At 38.4% G+C, this 16,573-nt stretch overlaps 2 protein-coding genes across 17 annotated transcripts in view; both read right to left on the minus strand.

The window, feature by feature from the left end:
* Positions 1-657: 657 nt before the first annotated feature.
* Positions 658-16,573, minus strand: part of myo18ab (myosin XVIIIA b) — a 346,088-nt gene continuing 330,172 nt past the window's right edge. For 14 of the 16 annotated variants that reach the window (XM_068010423.1, XM_068010422.1, XM_068010417.1 and 11 more), the window contains 4 exons: positions 15,722-15,861; positions 14,954-14,998; positions 12,522-12,644; positions 658-3,469 (listed from right to left, as the gene is read on the minus strand). In XM_068010423.1, coding sequence (XP_067866524.1) covers positions 3,322-3,469; positions 12,522-12,644; positions 14,954-14,998; positions 15,722-15,861 — 456 coding nt within the window. In that variant the 3' untranslated portion in view covers positions 658-3,321. The remainder of the gene's footprint in view (positions 3,470-12,521; positions 12,645-14,953; positions 14,999-15,721; positions 15,862-16,573) is intronic. The other 2 variants (XM_068010411.1, XM_068010426.1) reach the window with 1 other exon arrangement.
* Positions 4,191-8,248, minus strand: LOC137346701 (micronuclear linker histone polyprotein-like). The gene has a single exon (XM_068010427.1). The coding sequence runs from the start codon at positions 7,396-7,398 to the stop codon at positions 6,106-6,108; it is 1,293 nt and encodes a 430-aa protein (XP_067866528.1). The 5' UTR covers positions 7,399-8,248; the 3' UTR covers positions 4,191-6,105.

Genomic DNA, 16,573 nt, shown 5'->3' on the forward strand with positions numbered 1-16,573 from the left:
AGGAAATAGTGTACTCGAAATCCCATAAATCTATAAGAAATAAGTGTCCATAGAGCAGCAGCTTGCATTTCAGACTGCAGTCTCACATTGAGAACAGCTTCAAAGACTCATAGAACTATCTCGATTAACAGTATTTGGCTGGTGGTAACCACAACTGACTTACTGATAATTTTGATGAAAGCTCCTTATTCCAATTTCATTGCTATCCACCACCCTCCCATCCACACCCTTCCTAGTGAGAGGGCAGGCAAATAAACTGGTAATGGAACAATGCTACTCAAGCCAGTCACAAAAGCAGTCCTTATTGAATTGTTTCTCAGTTTTACCTTTCATTTGATGGGAAATGTCTAATTTCTGCACCAACTGCATTTGATGCATATGTAACTGTGTATACTTTATAACCATTATAAAAATAAACTCGGGAACCCAAATATTTAGATCTGGAATGTTGTTCGCTAAAAAGGACTTTCTATATTGATAAAATTAATAAAACATTTTCAAACAAGTGATTTTCTTTGTGGTTTCTTGAAAATTCATAAGGCGAGTCTTTCAATGTTGGAAGAAGGCTGACAAATAATAACAGGTATTCAAAAATACAAAAACTTAGTGCCCTGAATTAATGAAAACGTGTGAAGTAATGGTTCATGTAGCTTGGTGTTATTTTCAGTCATCTCATTTGCTTTTTTATTGATGCATGTAGAGGTTATCCAGGAAAAATTGGTACAAAGTTCAGCATTCCTATTTCACAGAACAAATCCTCTTCAAATTTCCATTCACGGCACTTAAATTTTCAGATTTTCATCACTATTGAGTATGGAGGACAACCCACTATTCACAACGTATCTTCTATTGAAGAATTAATAAAAAGTCATCACACTGATTAGGATTATTATTTAACAGCTACAATCTTGCAATATTTTAAATATTTTAATAGACAATCCTAATCAACACAATTCATAGGCATATGAAGCTAATTATTTTGCTTGACGATACAGATAAGCTTTTGATGTATATTTAACGATGTATACTTTATAACCATTATAAAAATAAACTCGGGAACTCAAATATTTAGATCTGGAATGTTATGCCCTAAAAAGAATTTTCTATATTTATAAAATTAATAAAACATTTTCAAACAAATGTTTTTCTTTGTGGTTTCTTGAAAATTCATAAAGCGAGTCTTTCAATCTTAAAATAACAACCTATTGAAAAATAGGTTTGTGCTTCACATATTCAATTAGTAGCTCTTTCACATTGTAAATCATTTGATCTTCAGCAACTATTTCAGTTCAAGGTCACCCTTTCAACACAACTCACTGCAAATATAAGCTGTATTTTGCAAGTAACAAATGAGTCGTCACTGCTTCTTGTGCAAGTTCCATAAATTAAGTAAACAAAGACATGAAAATAATGTAAATGAGGAGGAAAATACATCTGTGCAATGACTAAAAATGATATTGACGTTATTTTACTTTGTTTATGAAAATTGTAGCACAGAATAATGAGGAAAATAGTTTTGGAACTTCTAAGACAACCAAAAAGTTTATTTTGTCACATAAATAGTCACCAAAAATACACATAATAGAGGACAAGATGATTTTCCCAAGTCTGCAATCTTCCAAAGCAATTTAAATCCATCCTCATCTTACACATTTGCTCATCTGGTAAATCTGTTTCCATTAAACAAACTTTGAAGCTAGAGCTACAGAACTCTTGATATCACAATAATCCAATTTGCAAATTAACTGCAGAACTTTATACATCAGTGCTACATTATGACTAAAATGAATAAAAGTACCATTTTACTAACTTTACAATACAAATATTAACAAACCTTGCAGCACTGCAATCTGTTTGCTATTATCTGCACTGACTAAAGATGCACATAGTTTGCATTCTTGAAAAGTGCACAGTTACAAACTGAAGAGTAGGTCTTCATATAAACTTCATATCCAATACTTATGGCATAATGAGTCACTGAGCATTCAAGGAAAACTAACAGTATCTACTGTAGCTTTATATAGAAATGTCTTAATATTCCAGATGGTCATTTAAACAATCCATGCAACTTTATGAAAAGTGAGGCTGTATATTATACATAAAGATTTTTTTTAATAAAGTATTGAAGTTCCAGCCTTGATTTCAATTGTCACTAATCTGGATTGATAAACAATACTACAAGGATTGACTTTATATACAACATACCCAAAATCAATGACAATTGTGAAGGAGTTATCTGCAATCCTTTAAAGACAGAAAAAAAAAGTGTATAGGTATTTACGAACCACAGCCATTTGAGTTTACAGTATTTGCTTCTTCCCAAACCATTCCCATCCCATCATTTGTAGACATAATCCATCATATTTGTTCCGATATACACTATGATTTAATCCAGAGTAAAAGATGGCAGGCTCTGACATTATGATACTGTGCATCACTTTTCCCAGTGAACAAGCAAGCACCATAGTGAAGAAAAACAAAACATAAATAGAAAGTCCATACATTAATGGAACTCAACATTTACTTTCAAAAGGCAAACCCTTTCCCAATCCCCTTTCTTCCTAATTACTTTCTGTCCTTTTGGAATATAGATCTTGACTACTGAAGATTAAGTATACAACTGGTTATTAACAGTTTGTTTCACTGCAAGAGGTATGGTATTAACTGTATCTGTTTAGAACTTCAAAATACAAGATAAACAGAATGTGTAAGAGTACAGGCATCAGCAAACTACCAACACCAAATTCATTTCTTTTCAAAAAGTATTAACATATGCACACACAAATCAAAGGAGAAAAAAAGTTTGAAGCCAAAGAGTTCTGTTATTTTGCTATTATTTTAGCCCATGTTTCCAGTCTACAACAGCTAAATAAAAAAACTAATCTTTGGCTCAGTTAAAAGTAATTACATGAAAAGCTCAGTGGCAGCCATAGACCCCAACCAGAGATGACAAGTTTAAATTATATTTTGAAAGCAAGTGCTGGTAAGAAAATTCAATAATAGAAAATGAAAAACCAACCCCTATATATATATTTCAGGGCTTCAAATCATTCAGATGAGAGCAGCAGCATCATACTTGTAAGAAATACCAATCAGAGTATGCTTCGAAGTAATTTAAATTTCAAGTAAATACAGTCTATCAATATCATGCAAAACTATTACCAAGATGATAAAACATCAAGAACTTCTTGTATTTCATTCATCCCATTTCCAATTTTATTACTGTTAGCTAACACTGCAGTATTATTCCAAGAAATTTAAATCCCACTTGCTGAGCTTTTTCAGTTAGTATGAACCTGCCTATAAGGGCCACATTTGCTGCTATGCATTTGATTCCACAATTTTGGTGTCACTGTCACTGTTGGTTAGCGGTCGTCCGGTTGACAACCTGGACTTGAGGGTGTCTTCCATACTGTCCATCTCATCGTCAGAGTTAATAATAGAGATGTGCCGACGATACAAAGGAGGGCTGTGAAAGGAATAGGTGAAAAGTTTTTATCAACCCATTAATATACGAGAATTTTTTTATGCTGTATTTAGAAGTGTAGCATCAGTGCAAATGATTTTACTTTGAAAAAACACCAAAAAATTGTACTATTAAAACTGGAACTAGGGGCTGACTTGACTCCAGAGCAATGTGGAGTTAGACTTCCTTCTCCGGGTTTGTTTTGCATGGATGCTACAACTGTAGTGTAAATTCAGCCCTAAAATAGTCACATTATGTTCATGTTAAAGCAAACAGCATACATCTAACAGTTTGTTAAGGAGTGAGACTATGACCAGAATTTTACACCACCCCAGTGAGCCGTATGGTGGCTGGGGAGGTGGCGTAAAAATGAGCGGGAGGCTCCGGGAGGCCTTCCCGGCCCGCTCCCGCCCCACTTCACGTGGGCCATGGGGGGGGGGGGGGGGGGGGGGGAAAACGAGAAACGGGCCCCCCGCTCCAGGCCAATCAAGGCCTTTAAGTAGCCACTTAAAGGCCTTCGCCCGCCTCCATCGGTATTTTATTTGTGGCAAGTAAGTGTCCAGTAGATGTGAAAGGCCGCCCAGTGATACCTGGTGGCCTCTCAGCGTACCGAAGGGGGGTGGGGCCTGACAATCGGGCACAGGGTGCCTGATTGAGGGCCGCCCCTGTTTCCCCAACCACCCCCAGGACCTGAGACACCCCCACTACCCCCCCAAACGACCACCCTTGCCTCGCCGGTTCACAACCGATTCCCCCGGCGAGGCAAACCCAACTTACCTTCAGTCCTGGCTCCATGTCCTCGGCTGGGCTACAGTCCCAGCAGTGGCCACCACTCCTGGTGACACTGCTGGGACGAACAGCTGCCGGCTCAATGATTGGCCGGCAGCTCAATGAGGCGGAATGTCCTCCCTCAAGTGGGTGGAAGTCCCGCCTCTGAACAATTAAAGCCCGGGGACCCATAAAATGCGGGTCGGATCCTCGAGCTGGGTCGATGCGGGTTCGCCACCTACTTTTATGTCGGTGTCCAGCTCCCGTCCGCCCAGCATAAAATCCAGCCCTATGATAAAGTAGAAGTAATTTTGTTGCTTTCTAACAATTTGTGGAAGGAATGCCATGAGCAGTTGTTAGGATTTCATTGGTGAGTTAATAGAAACTAACTTGAATGCAGAGGATGTTCTTAGGCTAGATATTTTCATCCTATCTACTGAGAGTCAACTATGATCAAAAGATCAGTCATGCTTCAAATGTTTTGATAGCTGAATTTATTTTTTCTCTTCCCCCAAATTGGAGCAAATTGACCATTCAGTGGACTTCATCTGACATCATGCTGAAGAACTAATAAAATTCACTTACTAGAAGCAAGGAGGTTAGCTGACAGGCACAAGACATTTTGTGGTCTATGCACTAGTGTTCAGTAATTCTCTTTTCATGACTTATGCAAAATTACATTTTGTTTTAATAAAAACTATTACCGCAATCTGCTAAACACCAACTAAGATAGAGCACGTTACATTATGGAATAAAGGTTCAGTGCTGACTGTAAACAATTCACCCGACATGCAATGGATTTCATATGGCACACCAGTCTGCTCAACTTTTTAGTGCAGAAAAGAGTAATACTTCATCTGTGTCTTTGGGGCAACAGCATCTTAAATAGATTCTATGGTCTGCAACTTTCCACTTTTGTGAATAAAAATACAGGGAGTTGATAGCAAATTTGAAAGTATGGAAAAAGAAAAGTGGGGAACAAAGATCCAGTAACTTTCACACAGCGATATAGGATAAAATGTTCAGCACACACTTTTAGTACTTAATGTGCGAGATGTTAATGCTGGAGAAGAGAGTTTAAAGTTGTCTCAGAAGAAAAACAAACATGCATTTTTGACGTATTTCTATTTATGTAGCGAATGCAAATCCCGAGAGCCAAGCGATAGGCTCCTCATTTGCTGAGTTTAAGGTGATTAATCCTCCACTTAGTCTGTAGAGGGGACGCATTAATTAAGGTGAAGAAAATTAGTGGTAGGGAAATGAATGCTTCCCATTTCAGAAACCTATCCTGCCAGGCAGGGGCCTTTTCTTGGCACAACCAATTTTACTCTCCTGTGACAAGAAGATCAAGTGGGTTGAAAACGAGTGGCTATCCCAAATTCACCTCTTTACTGCCTGGCAAGCTAGGTTAAAATAACCCCATATAGTTTCCAACATCAAGCACTTCCATATCAGCAATCTGATGCAGAGTAAAGCTCCCTCTATTCTGCCCTAACCTCAGAAGAGCACCACCTACTTGTGAGACATTTTTCCATTTCCCACTCAGTAGCCCGAGTGAGATAACCAATTAGAGCCAAATTGTGGCCAGATTTTTACTGTAGACCCATGCAATCAGGAATTGATCGAAACTGGCTTAACTTATTTAACATTGCACCCTCACAGTCAGCAGAACAACTTTCATCCCATGAATCAGGCTGAATTTGTATCCAGTCTCGTAGCTAACCCAATACATTATTATTGCTACAGAACTCACTGCTTATTGCATAAATCATTTCATTTTTCAACTTTAGTAAGTTTAGGAGAAGTGAACTGAAAATAATCATGCATCTTCATGCTACATTCCACATAACGATTCATATAAACCTACTTTACTAGTCACTTTCTGGTCTGTATAAGTACTTCATCATCACACTGTCTACTTGCTTCATTTTCTTGTTGCTTTTCTTGGTTTTCCTTCCAGATTTTTCATCAGTTTTGCTTTCTTTACCACCTTCATCTTCTGAATTAGGTTCTCTCTTTTTTGTACCTCGTTTGACACTGTTGATACTGCAATATGAAACTGTAGAGCCTGAAGAGGAGGAACTGGAAGATGATTCTGATGACTCCGAGCTACTTTCCTTCTTTTTGGATTTCTTCTTAGACTTCTTTGAGTGTTTCTTGGAGCCTTTCTTTCTCTGCTCCTTCTCGAAGTCAGATGACTCTGAAGCTGAATTTTTACTTGGCTTGCTTTTGTTTCTCTTACTTTGTAACATACTGAAGTCCAGAGAACAGGAGGCTCTCCGGAGGTTGGATGGCTGTTTATTTACTTCTTCCTCATCCCCTTCAGAGTCTGGGTCTAGACTTTTTCTTTTAAATGTAATTGGTTTATAATTCAGAACTTCATTAATGGCAGCTTCTAAATCAGGATCCAAATAATTCCTGTGACCGACAGGCTTGATATCGGAACTATTCGGCTGCATATCATCTGAAACAGATGATCTGGGTCTGGGAGGAACACTGAAACTGCGCCCTACGGAATGCTGACTATACGATGACCTTTCACTTAGAGCTATACTGATAGGAGCATGATCATCTAACTCACCCAATCTACTCCCTGAGAAGGACAATCTTGAATCTGTACGACTACTAAGTGTAGGGCTTTGCAATCCTAATTCTGATCTACGACTAAGCGAAGGGCTAACTGGACTGAACAAGTCACTATGATTATCATCAAGTCTTGAAAGGCTTCGTCTCAGGCTAGATGGAGGACTGGTTATCGCAAAACTCACAGATGATTTGGCATCATCATCGGCTTCCAAGCCTCGCCTTGTGGAAACACGACTAACAGGAACTGATACAGTTGAAGCTTTGTCAAAGTCAGGACTGGCCAAGGCCCATCTCCTGTCTAACCCTTTTCTTGCTCTACTTGTGGCCTCTGAATATGTCTGGGAAATAACAGATCCCCTATCATCCAAGTCATCAGCTCCTTGGGATTTCTTCCAAGAAATAACAGAGAAGCTGTCATTTACATTGTCTGTACTAGTAGTCTTCTTTGTTCTCCGGAATGACCTATCTGGTGAGACTGACCGTTCCTTACTAAGTGTCGACAGAAGGGAGTCATTATTGCTTTTACCACCAAGAGAATCTTTCATATTCCCTCGTTTACGATAGCTGAGTGAACTCATTACAGAAACTGGTCTACTGTCCTCCACTTCTTTCCCTTCTTTTAATTCCTTCCCTTCCTTCCCCTCTTTTAGGTGCAAACTAACAGAAAATCTGATTAACGGACAGACAGGAAACAAAGAGGAAGAAAATCAAATTAAATGAATTATAAAATTGAGTGCATAGAACAAAATAAAACATCAACAGCAGTAATGGACAATAAAAGAAAAAGCAAAAGGCACACAGAAATAGTTTTTGAAGTAGATGCTTGTTATAGGCTTAATTTATGAGATGAGTGGGAGGTAAATATGTAGAAAAGGTTTTGTTTTAAGAATGCTAATTTTAGTGCTTCTATTGTCTTTTAAAGATTATTTCATTAAAAGTAAAGGAGGGTATGGACTGCTTCCTACCTGGAATGGAGCAGAGGCAGTCGGGAGCTGGGAGCGCCATAAATACAGCCCAGGGATCGGAGTGCGACCTTACCTACCTGGAGCGGAGCAAAGGCAGACGGGAGCTGGGAGCGCCATAAATACAGCCCAGGGATCGGAGCGCGGCCTTACCTACCTGGAGCCGGGCCCGGAGCCATTTCAGCTGCTGGAGAAATGGAGTGAAAAAACAACTGTGACATCACAAGAAACTAGTAAGTTGATTGGCCAGTAAGTGCTTTGTGTAAGGGACAGTGTGTGAATAGCTAGCTTAGGACACCAGAGTTAGGGTAGATCTATAAAAAAACTAACACTTGAAAATAAAATAACTAAAATATAAAATAAAATTTAAATTATTGAAATAAATACCTACAACACTATCTGTGTACTTCAAGAAAAGTATAACTTTAGCTGTAGGTGGTATTAGCATTTAATAAACCCAGTAAATTCTACTATACATAGGAATTATTCTAAGTTAATTAAGAAAGTAATTAAAGTAAATTAACTAATAGCATAAGTAACAAAGGCAGGACAGGTGTTATGTTGCAGATGTGGTATGTGGGAGCTTTTGGATGCCAAGGCAAGCCAGGACAAAAACATCTGCAGAAAGCGTAAACAGCTAGAGGAATTCCGGATTAGGATTATTGATCTGGAAGCTGAACTGCAAACACTGCGCAACATAAGGGAGAGGGAGAAATACCTGGACACTTAGTTCCGGAAGATGGTCACACCTCTTAGAACAGGGTCATCTGGTGCCAGTTTTCAGGACATCTGCTCAGGGCTGGGCAAGAATTTGTATTGGGAGGGGGAGGATCCAGTTGTCGTGGTCCATGCAGGTACCAACGACATAGGTAGGACTAGGAAAGAGGTTCTGCTTAGTCAGTATGAGGAGCTAGGCACCAAATTGAAGAGCAGAACCGCAAGGGTAATACTCTCTGGATTATTACCTGAGCCATGTGCCAATAGGCAGAGGGCATTGAAGATTGATGAAATGAATACATGGCTCAAAGACTGGTGTGGGAGAAGTGGGTTTCAGTTCGTCGGGCACTGGCACCAGTACTGGGAAAAGTGGGGACTGTACCGTTGGGACGGTCTGCACCTGAACCGTGCTGGGACCAGTGTTCTAGCAAACTGTATAACTAGGGAAGCAGAGAGGGCTTTAAATTAAACAAGGGGGGAGAGGGATCAAGCTTGGGTAGATGCAGCAAATCAAGGGGTAGAGTCAAGGCGGGAGAGCAGAATAGTAATATGGGAAATGAAGGTCAGAGAATGGCAGAAAGGGACAGAGAAAAAACCTAAGACCACACCAATAGTCAAGACTAGATGTTACAAAGATAACAAGAAAACAAAACTAAAGGCTCTGTATCTGTATGCATGTAGCGTTCATAAAGTAGACAAACTGATAGCGCACATTGAAGTGAATAAATATGATCTGATAGCCATTATGGAGTTATGGCTGCAGGATGACAAGGATTGGGTCCTGAATATTGAGGGGTATATGACATTCAAGAAGAAAGGAAGATAGGTAAAGGTGGAGGGGTAGCACTGTTAATTAAGGATGGCATTGGTGCAATACTTAGAAGAGATGACCTTGGTTCAGGAGATCAGGATGTAGAATTTGTTTGGGTGGAGATGAGGAATACTAGGGGAAAGAAATCACTAGTGAGAGTGGTCTACAAACCCCCTAACAGTAGTCACAATGTAGGATGAAGTATACAAGAAGAAATATTGGGTGCTTGTGATAAAGGAAGGCAATTATCATGGGTGATTTTAATCGACATATAAACTGGAAAAATCAGATTGGCAATAGTAGCCTGGATGATGAGTTCATATAATGGGGAGACGGTGCTGTAGTGGTAATGTCAATGGACTAGTAATCCAAAGCCCAGGCTAATGCTCTGGGGACATGGATTCGAATTCCACCACAGCAGATGGTGAAATTTGAATTCAGTTAATATATCTGAAATTAGTCTAATGGTGACCATGAAACCATTATCGATTGTTATAAAAAAAAAACCACCTGGTTCACTAATGTCCTTTAAGGAAGGAAATCTGCAGTCCTTACCTGGTCTAGCCTACATGTGAATCAAGATCCACAGCAATGTGGTTGACTCTTAAATGTCCTCTGAAATGGCCTAGGCAAGCCACTCAGTTCAAGGGCAATTCAGGTCGGGCAATAAATGCTGGCCTAGACAGCAACACCCATATTCCACAAACAAATAAAAAAAAAGAATGCTTTTGAAATAGTTTCTTAGAGCAGTACATTCTGGAACCAACCAGACAGCATGTTATATTAAACTTGGTTTTGTGTAATGTGACAGGATTAATTAATGACTTCAGAGTAACGGCATCTCTGGGTAGCAGCGACCACAATATGATTGAATTTTACATCCAGTTTGAAAAAGAGGAGAGTGGATATATGACCAGTATTTTAAACTTAAATAAGGGCAACTATGTGAGCATGAAAGCTGAGCTAGCTGAAGTGAATTGGGTTACTTGGCAAAGAGATAGATCAATAGAGAAGCAGTGGCAGACATTTAAGGGAATATTTCAGAATACTCAGAATAAGTATATTCCTATTATAAAGAAAAATTCAAGGGGGAGGACCCACCATCCGTGGTTAACTAAAGAAGTTAAGGAAAAGATCAAAGTTAAGGAAAAGATCAAATTTAAGGAAAAAGTATATAATTGCGCAAAGATGAGTGGTAGGTCAGATGATTGGTCAGAATATAAAGAGCAGCAGAGAATGACTAAAAGGTTAATCAGGAGAAAGAAATTAAGGGTATGAGAGAAAGCTAGTTAGGAATGTAAAAACAGATAGCAAAAGTTTCTACAGGTATTTAAAAAGGAAAAGAGTACATAAAGTGAGTGTTGGTCCTCTAGAGAGTGAGAATGGGGAGTTAATAGTAGATAATAAAGGAAATGGCGGATGAAATGAACAAATATTTTCCTGCTGTCTTCACCATAGAGGATACAAAAAACATTCCAGTAATAGCTGTAAATCAGGAGGTGGTAGGAAGACAGGAACTTGCTGAAATTACACCAGGGAAACGGTACTGAGCAAACTGACAGACTGACAAGTTCCCGGTTCCTGATGGGCTTCATCCTAGGGTCTTAAAAGAGGTGGCAAATGAGTTAGTCGATGTGTTGGTGTTCATTTTTCAAAATTTGCTGGATTCTGGAAAGGTTCCATCAGACTGGAAAGTAGCAAATATACTCCTCTATCCAAGAAGGGGGGTGGGGGGCAGGGATTGGGGTGGGGGGAGGAAGACAGAAAAAAGGTAACTATAGGCCAGTTACTTTGACATCTGTCGTGGGGAAGGTGTTAGAATCGATCATTAAGGAGGCTATAGTTGGGCACTTAGAAAAACTCAAGGTAATCGGGAATAGTCAGCATGGTTTTGTGAAAGGGAAATCATGTTTAACCAATTTATTGGAGTTCCTTGAAGGGGTAACATGTGCTGTGGATAAAGGGGAGCCTGTTGATGTACTGTACTTGGATTTCCAGAAGGCATTTAACAAGGTGCCAAATAAAAGGTTATTGCGCAAAGTTGGAGCTCATGGTGTAGGGGGTAACATATTAGCATGAATGGAAGATTGGCTGGCTGACAGTAAACAGACAGTATGCATAAATGGGCCCTTTTCTGATTGGCAGGATGTGACGAATCCTGCAGGAGTCTGTGCTGGGGCCTCAACCTTTTACAATTTACATTAATAACTTATATGAGGGGAGCGATGGCTTGGTAGTTAAATTTGCAGATGTCACAAAGATAGGTAGGAAAGTATGTTGTGAAGAAAACATGAGGTTGCAGAGGGATATAGGTGTTCTCGTGCATGAGTCACAAAAAGTTAGTATGCGGGTACAGCAAGTCATAAAGAAGGGTAATGGAATGTTATCCTTTATTACGAGAGGAATTGAAAATAAAAGTAAGGATGTGATGCTTCAGTTATACAGGGAATTGGTGAGACCACATCTCAAATACTATGTGCCGTTTTGGTCTCCTTATTTAAGGATGTAAATACATTGGAGGTGGTTCAGAGGAGGTTTATGAGATTGTTACCTGGAATAAGCGGGTTGTCTTATGAGGAAAGGTTGGACAGACTGGGCTCAATTTCACTGGAGTTTAATAGAGTGAGGGGAGACTTTATTGAAGAATATAAGATCCTGAACGGTCTTGACAAAGTGGATGTGGAAGGATGTTTCCTCTTGTGGGTGAGTCCAGAACTAGGGGGCACTGTTTTAAAATTAGGGGTCGCCCTTTTAGGACAGAGATGAGGAGAAATTCTTTTTCCTCAGAGGGTTGTGAGACTTTGGAAATCTCTGCCAGAAGGTGGTGGAGGCAGGGTCATTGAATATTTTTAAGGCAGAGGTTGATTGATTCCCTTGCTTAACAAGAATCTAAAGGTAATCGGGGGGTAGATGGGAGTGTGGAATTCGAGATACAAACAGATCTGCCATGATCGTATTGAGGGGCCGAATGGCCTACTTCTGCACCTAATTTGTATGTTCGCACATATGTTTGTATTTGACAAATGCACAATAGTTGCCAGAAAAATATTGGCAAACTACTTTATTTTTGCATTTTATTAATACAAGTCAAAGTAATATTCAATTTGATATTCTACCAAGATATGAGTTAGAATAGAGTCATGTAAATTTTAGAATTGAAACTACTTGCAATTTTTTCAAACTGTTGAATTAATTCTGATTTTCTACTAACCTTGAGCTTTTCAAGCTTCCATCATCTGAGAGTGTTTTTGCTGAGCCCTTGTTTTTTGACAGCCAGGATTTGACACTATCCACACGTTCTTCCACTTCAGAGTCTGTGTCAGAATCACCTTCACTGTTCCAAGACATGCATTGAAAAGGCACGTTTTAATGTTTATGAATCTTTCTTCAAGGACTGAATGTATTCAGGTTACAGGAAAGGGAGAACAGAACACTCACGCAGAAGCAAGGTGCAGACTAAACAAATATATATAGTTTCCCAGCTCTCTATAGCTGTTTCTGCATTATTTCGCACACATTCTGATTTGTACTTCTAAGTGCCAGAAGTAGTTAGTTTGGGTTATTTCTACTGTGAATAAACAGTTCAGATACTTACTATGTAAATTTACTAAGCCATCAAATGTAATTTTTGTTTTGTTACAAAGCATCTCTGAGAATATATAGTTAACGGCAATGACATTTATGGTTTTAATTCACATAGCCTTGTTAAAGAGGTATGACTTTATCCCCCATGGTCTTGTGAGATTTCTGGCAAAATCAGATTGCCAACAGCTGTGAATAATCACTTGGTTACCCCCTAGTGACCATTTCGGAGTAATTACCTGTGAGTTCAACTGAAGGATCATTGTAAAGACAATGTATTCTAAAATAGAATGCTCTCAAATTATGTGTAAACTGGACACATTAAAAGGTGAAGAGGTAAGCTAAGTTCAGATAACTATTAAGTTAGTGCAATTGTATCTTATTGCTGAGTACATAATTGCGGTAAGAAGCAACCTTCAAATATGACTGCACACTCTTCTTAATCAAGATACACCATGTGTTCAAAGACTACATACCACAGATCATGATAAATATTATCACTATATTATGCTCCAATTGCATCACAAATCTACACAATAGGGTAGAAGAGATTCTTAAGAGTACTGTTAAATTTGGTAGGCTACTTTTATCAGGGCAACCACTAATGGACAATAAAAATGCAGTTTTGCCAGGCTTGCCCACATTCCAAGGACAAATAAGAAGGTAGCGTACAATTCATGACAGGTTAGATGCTCTTATCATTGCATGATAAAGGCACTATGTAAAAACATGCTGTTGGAGATGAGCCAAAAGGCTCATCACATCTTGTGCTTCAAGTTCTTAGGAATAAAATCTAAGAGCTATTTTATTCACACAATAATGCAGCATTATGCAATAATTACCCCAATCTTCTGGATAAAAAATAATTCTCAACTTATATTTATTGACGTGTATTGAAGTAAGCAATTTATTTTTAAACATTTTCTTGTGCTCAAGGTGAGGGATGCTCATGTTGCGGTGTGGAGCACCTCCCCTTTTCGGTATCAATTGTCAGCACACCTAAGTCAGGTACAGAACAGATCAATTTATTACACAAATTTGAATTTTTTCCCCCATTTCCCACAACAATCATCCTGTGAGCAATCACCCAGATTCCCCAGTTGGTTCTGAATTGGGTAATGTTTTGTGCGATATGCTCATGCCCACTTGGAATTTAATTGAGACTATCTAGACTCATTCCACATAGTTTCCTGTCTGCTGCCTGTAAGGGTCCTATCACATCAATGTGGGCTGGATTTGAACGAAGGTCACAAGGGGTGAAAAGCCAGTTCCTCATCTACTGAGTCACCCAGTTCCCCAATTCATTTTTAAAAGGCATGTAATAAGATGGTAGTCAATTTCTGATGAACTATTATGGTTTAGTGCAAAAAATGTGAAGAGGTCTTTGTAGTTTATTGAATTTTTTTTCTCTTCAAACATTATGCTACACTTAGCAAACAAATTAAATATTGAAATTAAAAGCTTCTTGAGTGATACTATTACATTAATAATTCATCTATTACGCAAGTATAAATTAGTTGTGAATACGTGTACTTCAAACCTCAATGTGGACCATGCATAATGGCACTGGAATTCTTGTCACTTCACTGCAGTTTAAAACTGTGTTAGTTGCGAACAGTGTTGGAAAAACTTAATTACAACCGGTGTCACATTCAATTAATGTCCTTGGTGGCAACCCATTAAACACTATAGAATCACAATAAAGTACGCAAAGGGTTTTCACTAACTGACATTAATAATGTTCATGGTACAGATACTCCGTGGATCACTATTCGACAGACGTACATTCATCTTCAGTTGAGATAACTTGCTTGCAAGCTGCTGTCTTTGAAATTAACACAATTATCCAACTGCATATCCTAAATAAATTAGTCTATATGGTACTACTGCTTGAAAAAAAAAGCAGGTATCTCATTTGGTAGAGTTATTTTGGTTCGTACACGCATGCATTCTTCTGCTTTAAAAATGATGCCATGCAGGTAGAAACTGAACATAAAGTTAAAGGGCATGCTTAGGTTAGATTTGGATACATGTTTAAAGTCATTCTGATAGTGTTCTCACATTTTATTCTTTCTTCTCTGATACTTTGTCACCATATCTTGCAAACTGTAAATAAAAGTAAGCACAAAAAAGCCCAAAAATAAACACCAGTTTGAGGGTGGGGCAGGGATTAGATGAATTGATGCAAATGAAAAACTTACATAAGAATATGCTATTGCAAATAAACTGAAGCATAAATATAAAAAAAAATGAAGAAAATGAAGACAAATATAATCTGCAAATAGTAGCATAAATGAAACCTTTGTTTGAATGAAAAGGTTTTGATTGGGTACATATCTAATATTTGAAAGTCAAAATGAATTTAAAAATCTTCAAACTAATTACTTTTTTTGCTAAAATACACCACGAACTTCTATGGCACTTTTTTTTATATATTGACTTTAAAATAATTATCATCTTCCACTTACTCTTTTGAAAGCTATTTCCTGGGCTTCATGCAATAACAAGATAGAATAATGCTGCACAATCATTGCTATTGAAATGTAGCTAGAATGTTGCCTCAAATTTTGTTTTTAAGACCTTTTTTTAATAATGCAGCTAAGCATGATTTGAAGAGGTGCCCACAATGTTGTTCTGAAGCTAAAGGTCATACATATAAACATTAAAAATAAAGTATGCCTAAAATTACATAGATAATTTGTAGGATGATAATAGCTTTTATACTGTTTGCTCATCTTTGCACCCTTGAAACAAGCTTTGGCTAAATAGATATCAACAAACCTTACGCAAAACAAAAAATTGAGAACATGCCTGAGGTACACAATATACCTGTTGATAAGATCTTCATTTTCATCACTTTCCATTTCATCTTCAATTGCTGCTTGCAGATCTCCAATTCTTTTAAAAGCAAGTTTAAGGTCAGACTGTAGGCTCTGATTTGCAGCTTCAAGGCTCTCAATATCCATTTCCTACAAAACAAACCCAAGTAATGGGTTGTTAAGATACCTTCAAAAAGGAAAAAACTGTTCTTCCAATCCTCCTTATCTACTATCCACAAACCTCTGTTCAAAGTGCACTTGAACAAGACAGGGCTTGGGTATGATGACCATAAAGGTTGGATCTTTAGGTTCACACAAAGAATAGTCAACTGGATGAGATACTAGATGCCCCCTTTAATCTACAGAACCACATCGAAACTTAACATGTTTTTACGAGAAGAAAAAAAAAATCAGGCAGACTTGGGCTCAATATGACAAGGAATAACTATGGTAAGAAAATGCTGTACATACACGAGTGTCTTGGGTCACAGGAAGATATAGACAGGATGGTCAAATGGGCAGAAAAGTGGCAGATAGAATTTAACACGGAAGTATTCAATGAATGGCCTGACACTGGGAAGTTCCGAGGAACAAAGGGACCTTGGCGTGTTTGTCCATAGATCTCTGAAGGCAGAACGGCAGGTTAATAGGCATATGGGACACTTGCTTTTATCAATCAAGAGATAGATTACAAAAGCAGGGAGATCATGTTGGAGTTGTATAGAACTTTGGTAAGGCCACAGCTGGAGTACTGTGTGCAATTCTGGTCACCACATTATAGGAAGGATGTGATTGCACTGGAGGGGTTGCTGAGGCGATTCACCAGGATGTTGCCTGGGATGGAATATTTAAGCTATGAAGA

The sequence above is a fragment of the Heterodontus francisci genome, chromosome 30 (assembly GCF_036365525.1).
Source record: "Heterodontus francisci isolate sHetFra1 chromosome 30, sHetFra1.hap1, whole genome shotgun sequence".
Classification (NCBI taxonomy): domain Eukaryota; kingdom Metazoa; phylum Chordata; class Chondrichthyes; order Heterodontiformes; family Heterodontidae; genus Heterodontus; species Heterodontus francisci.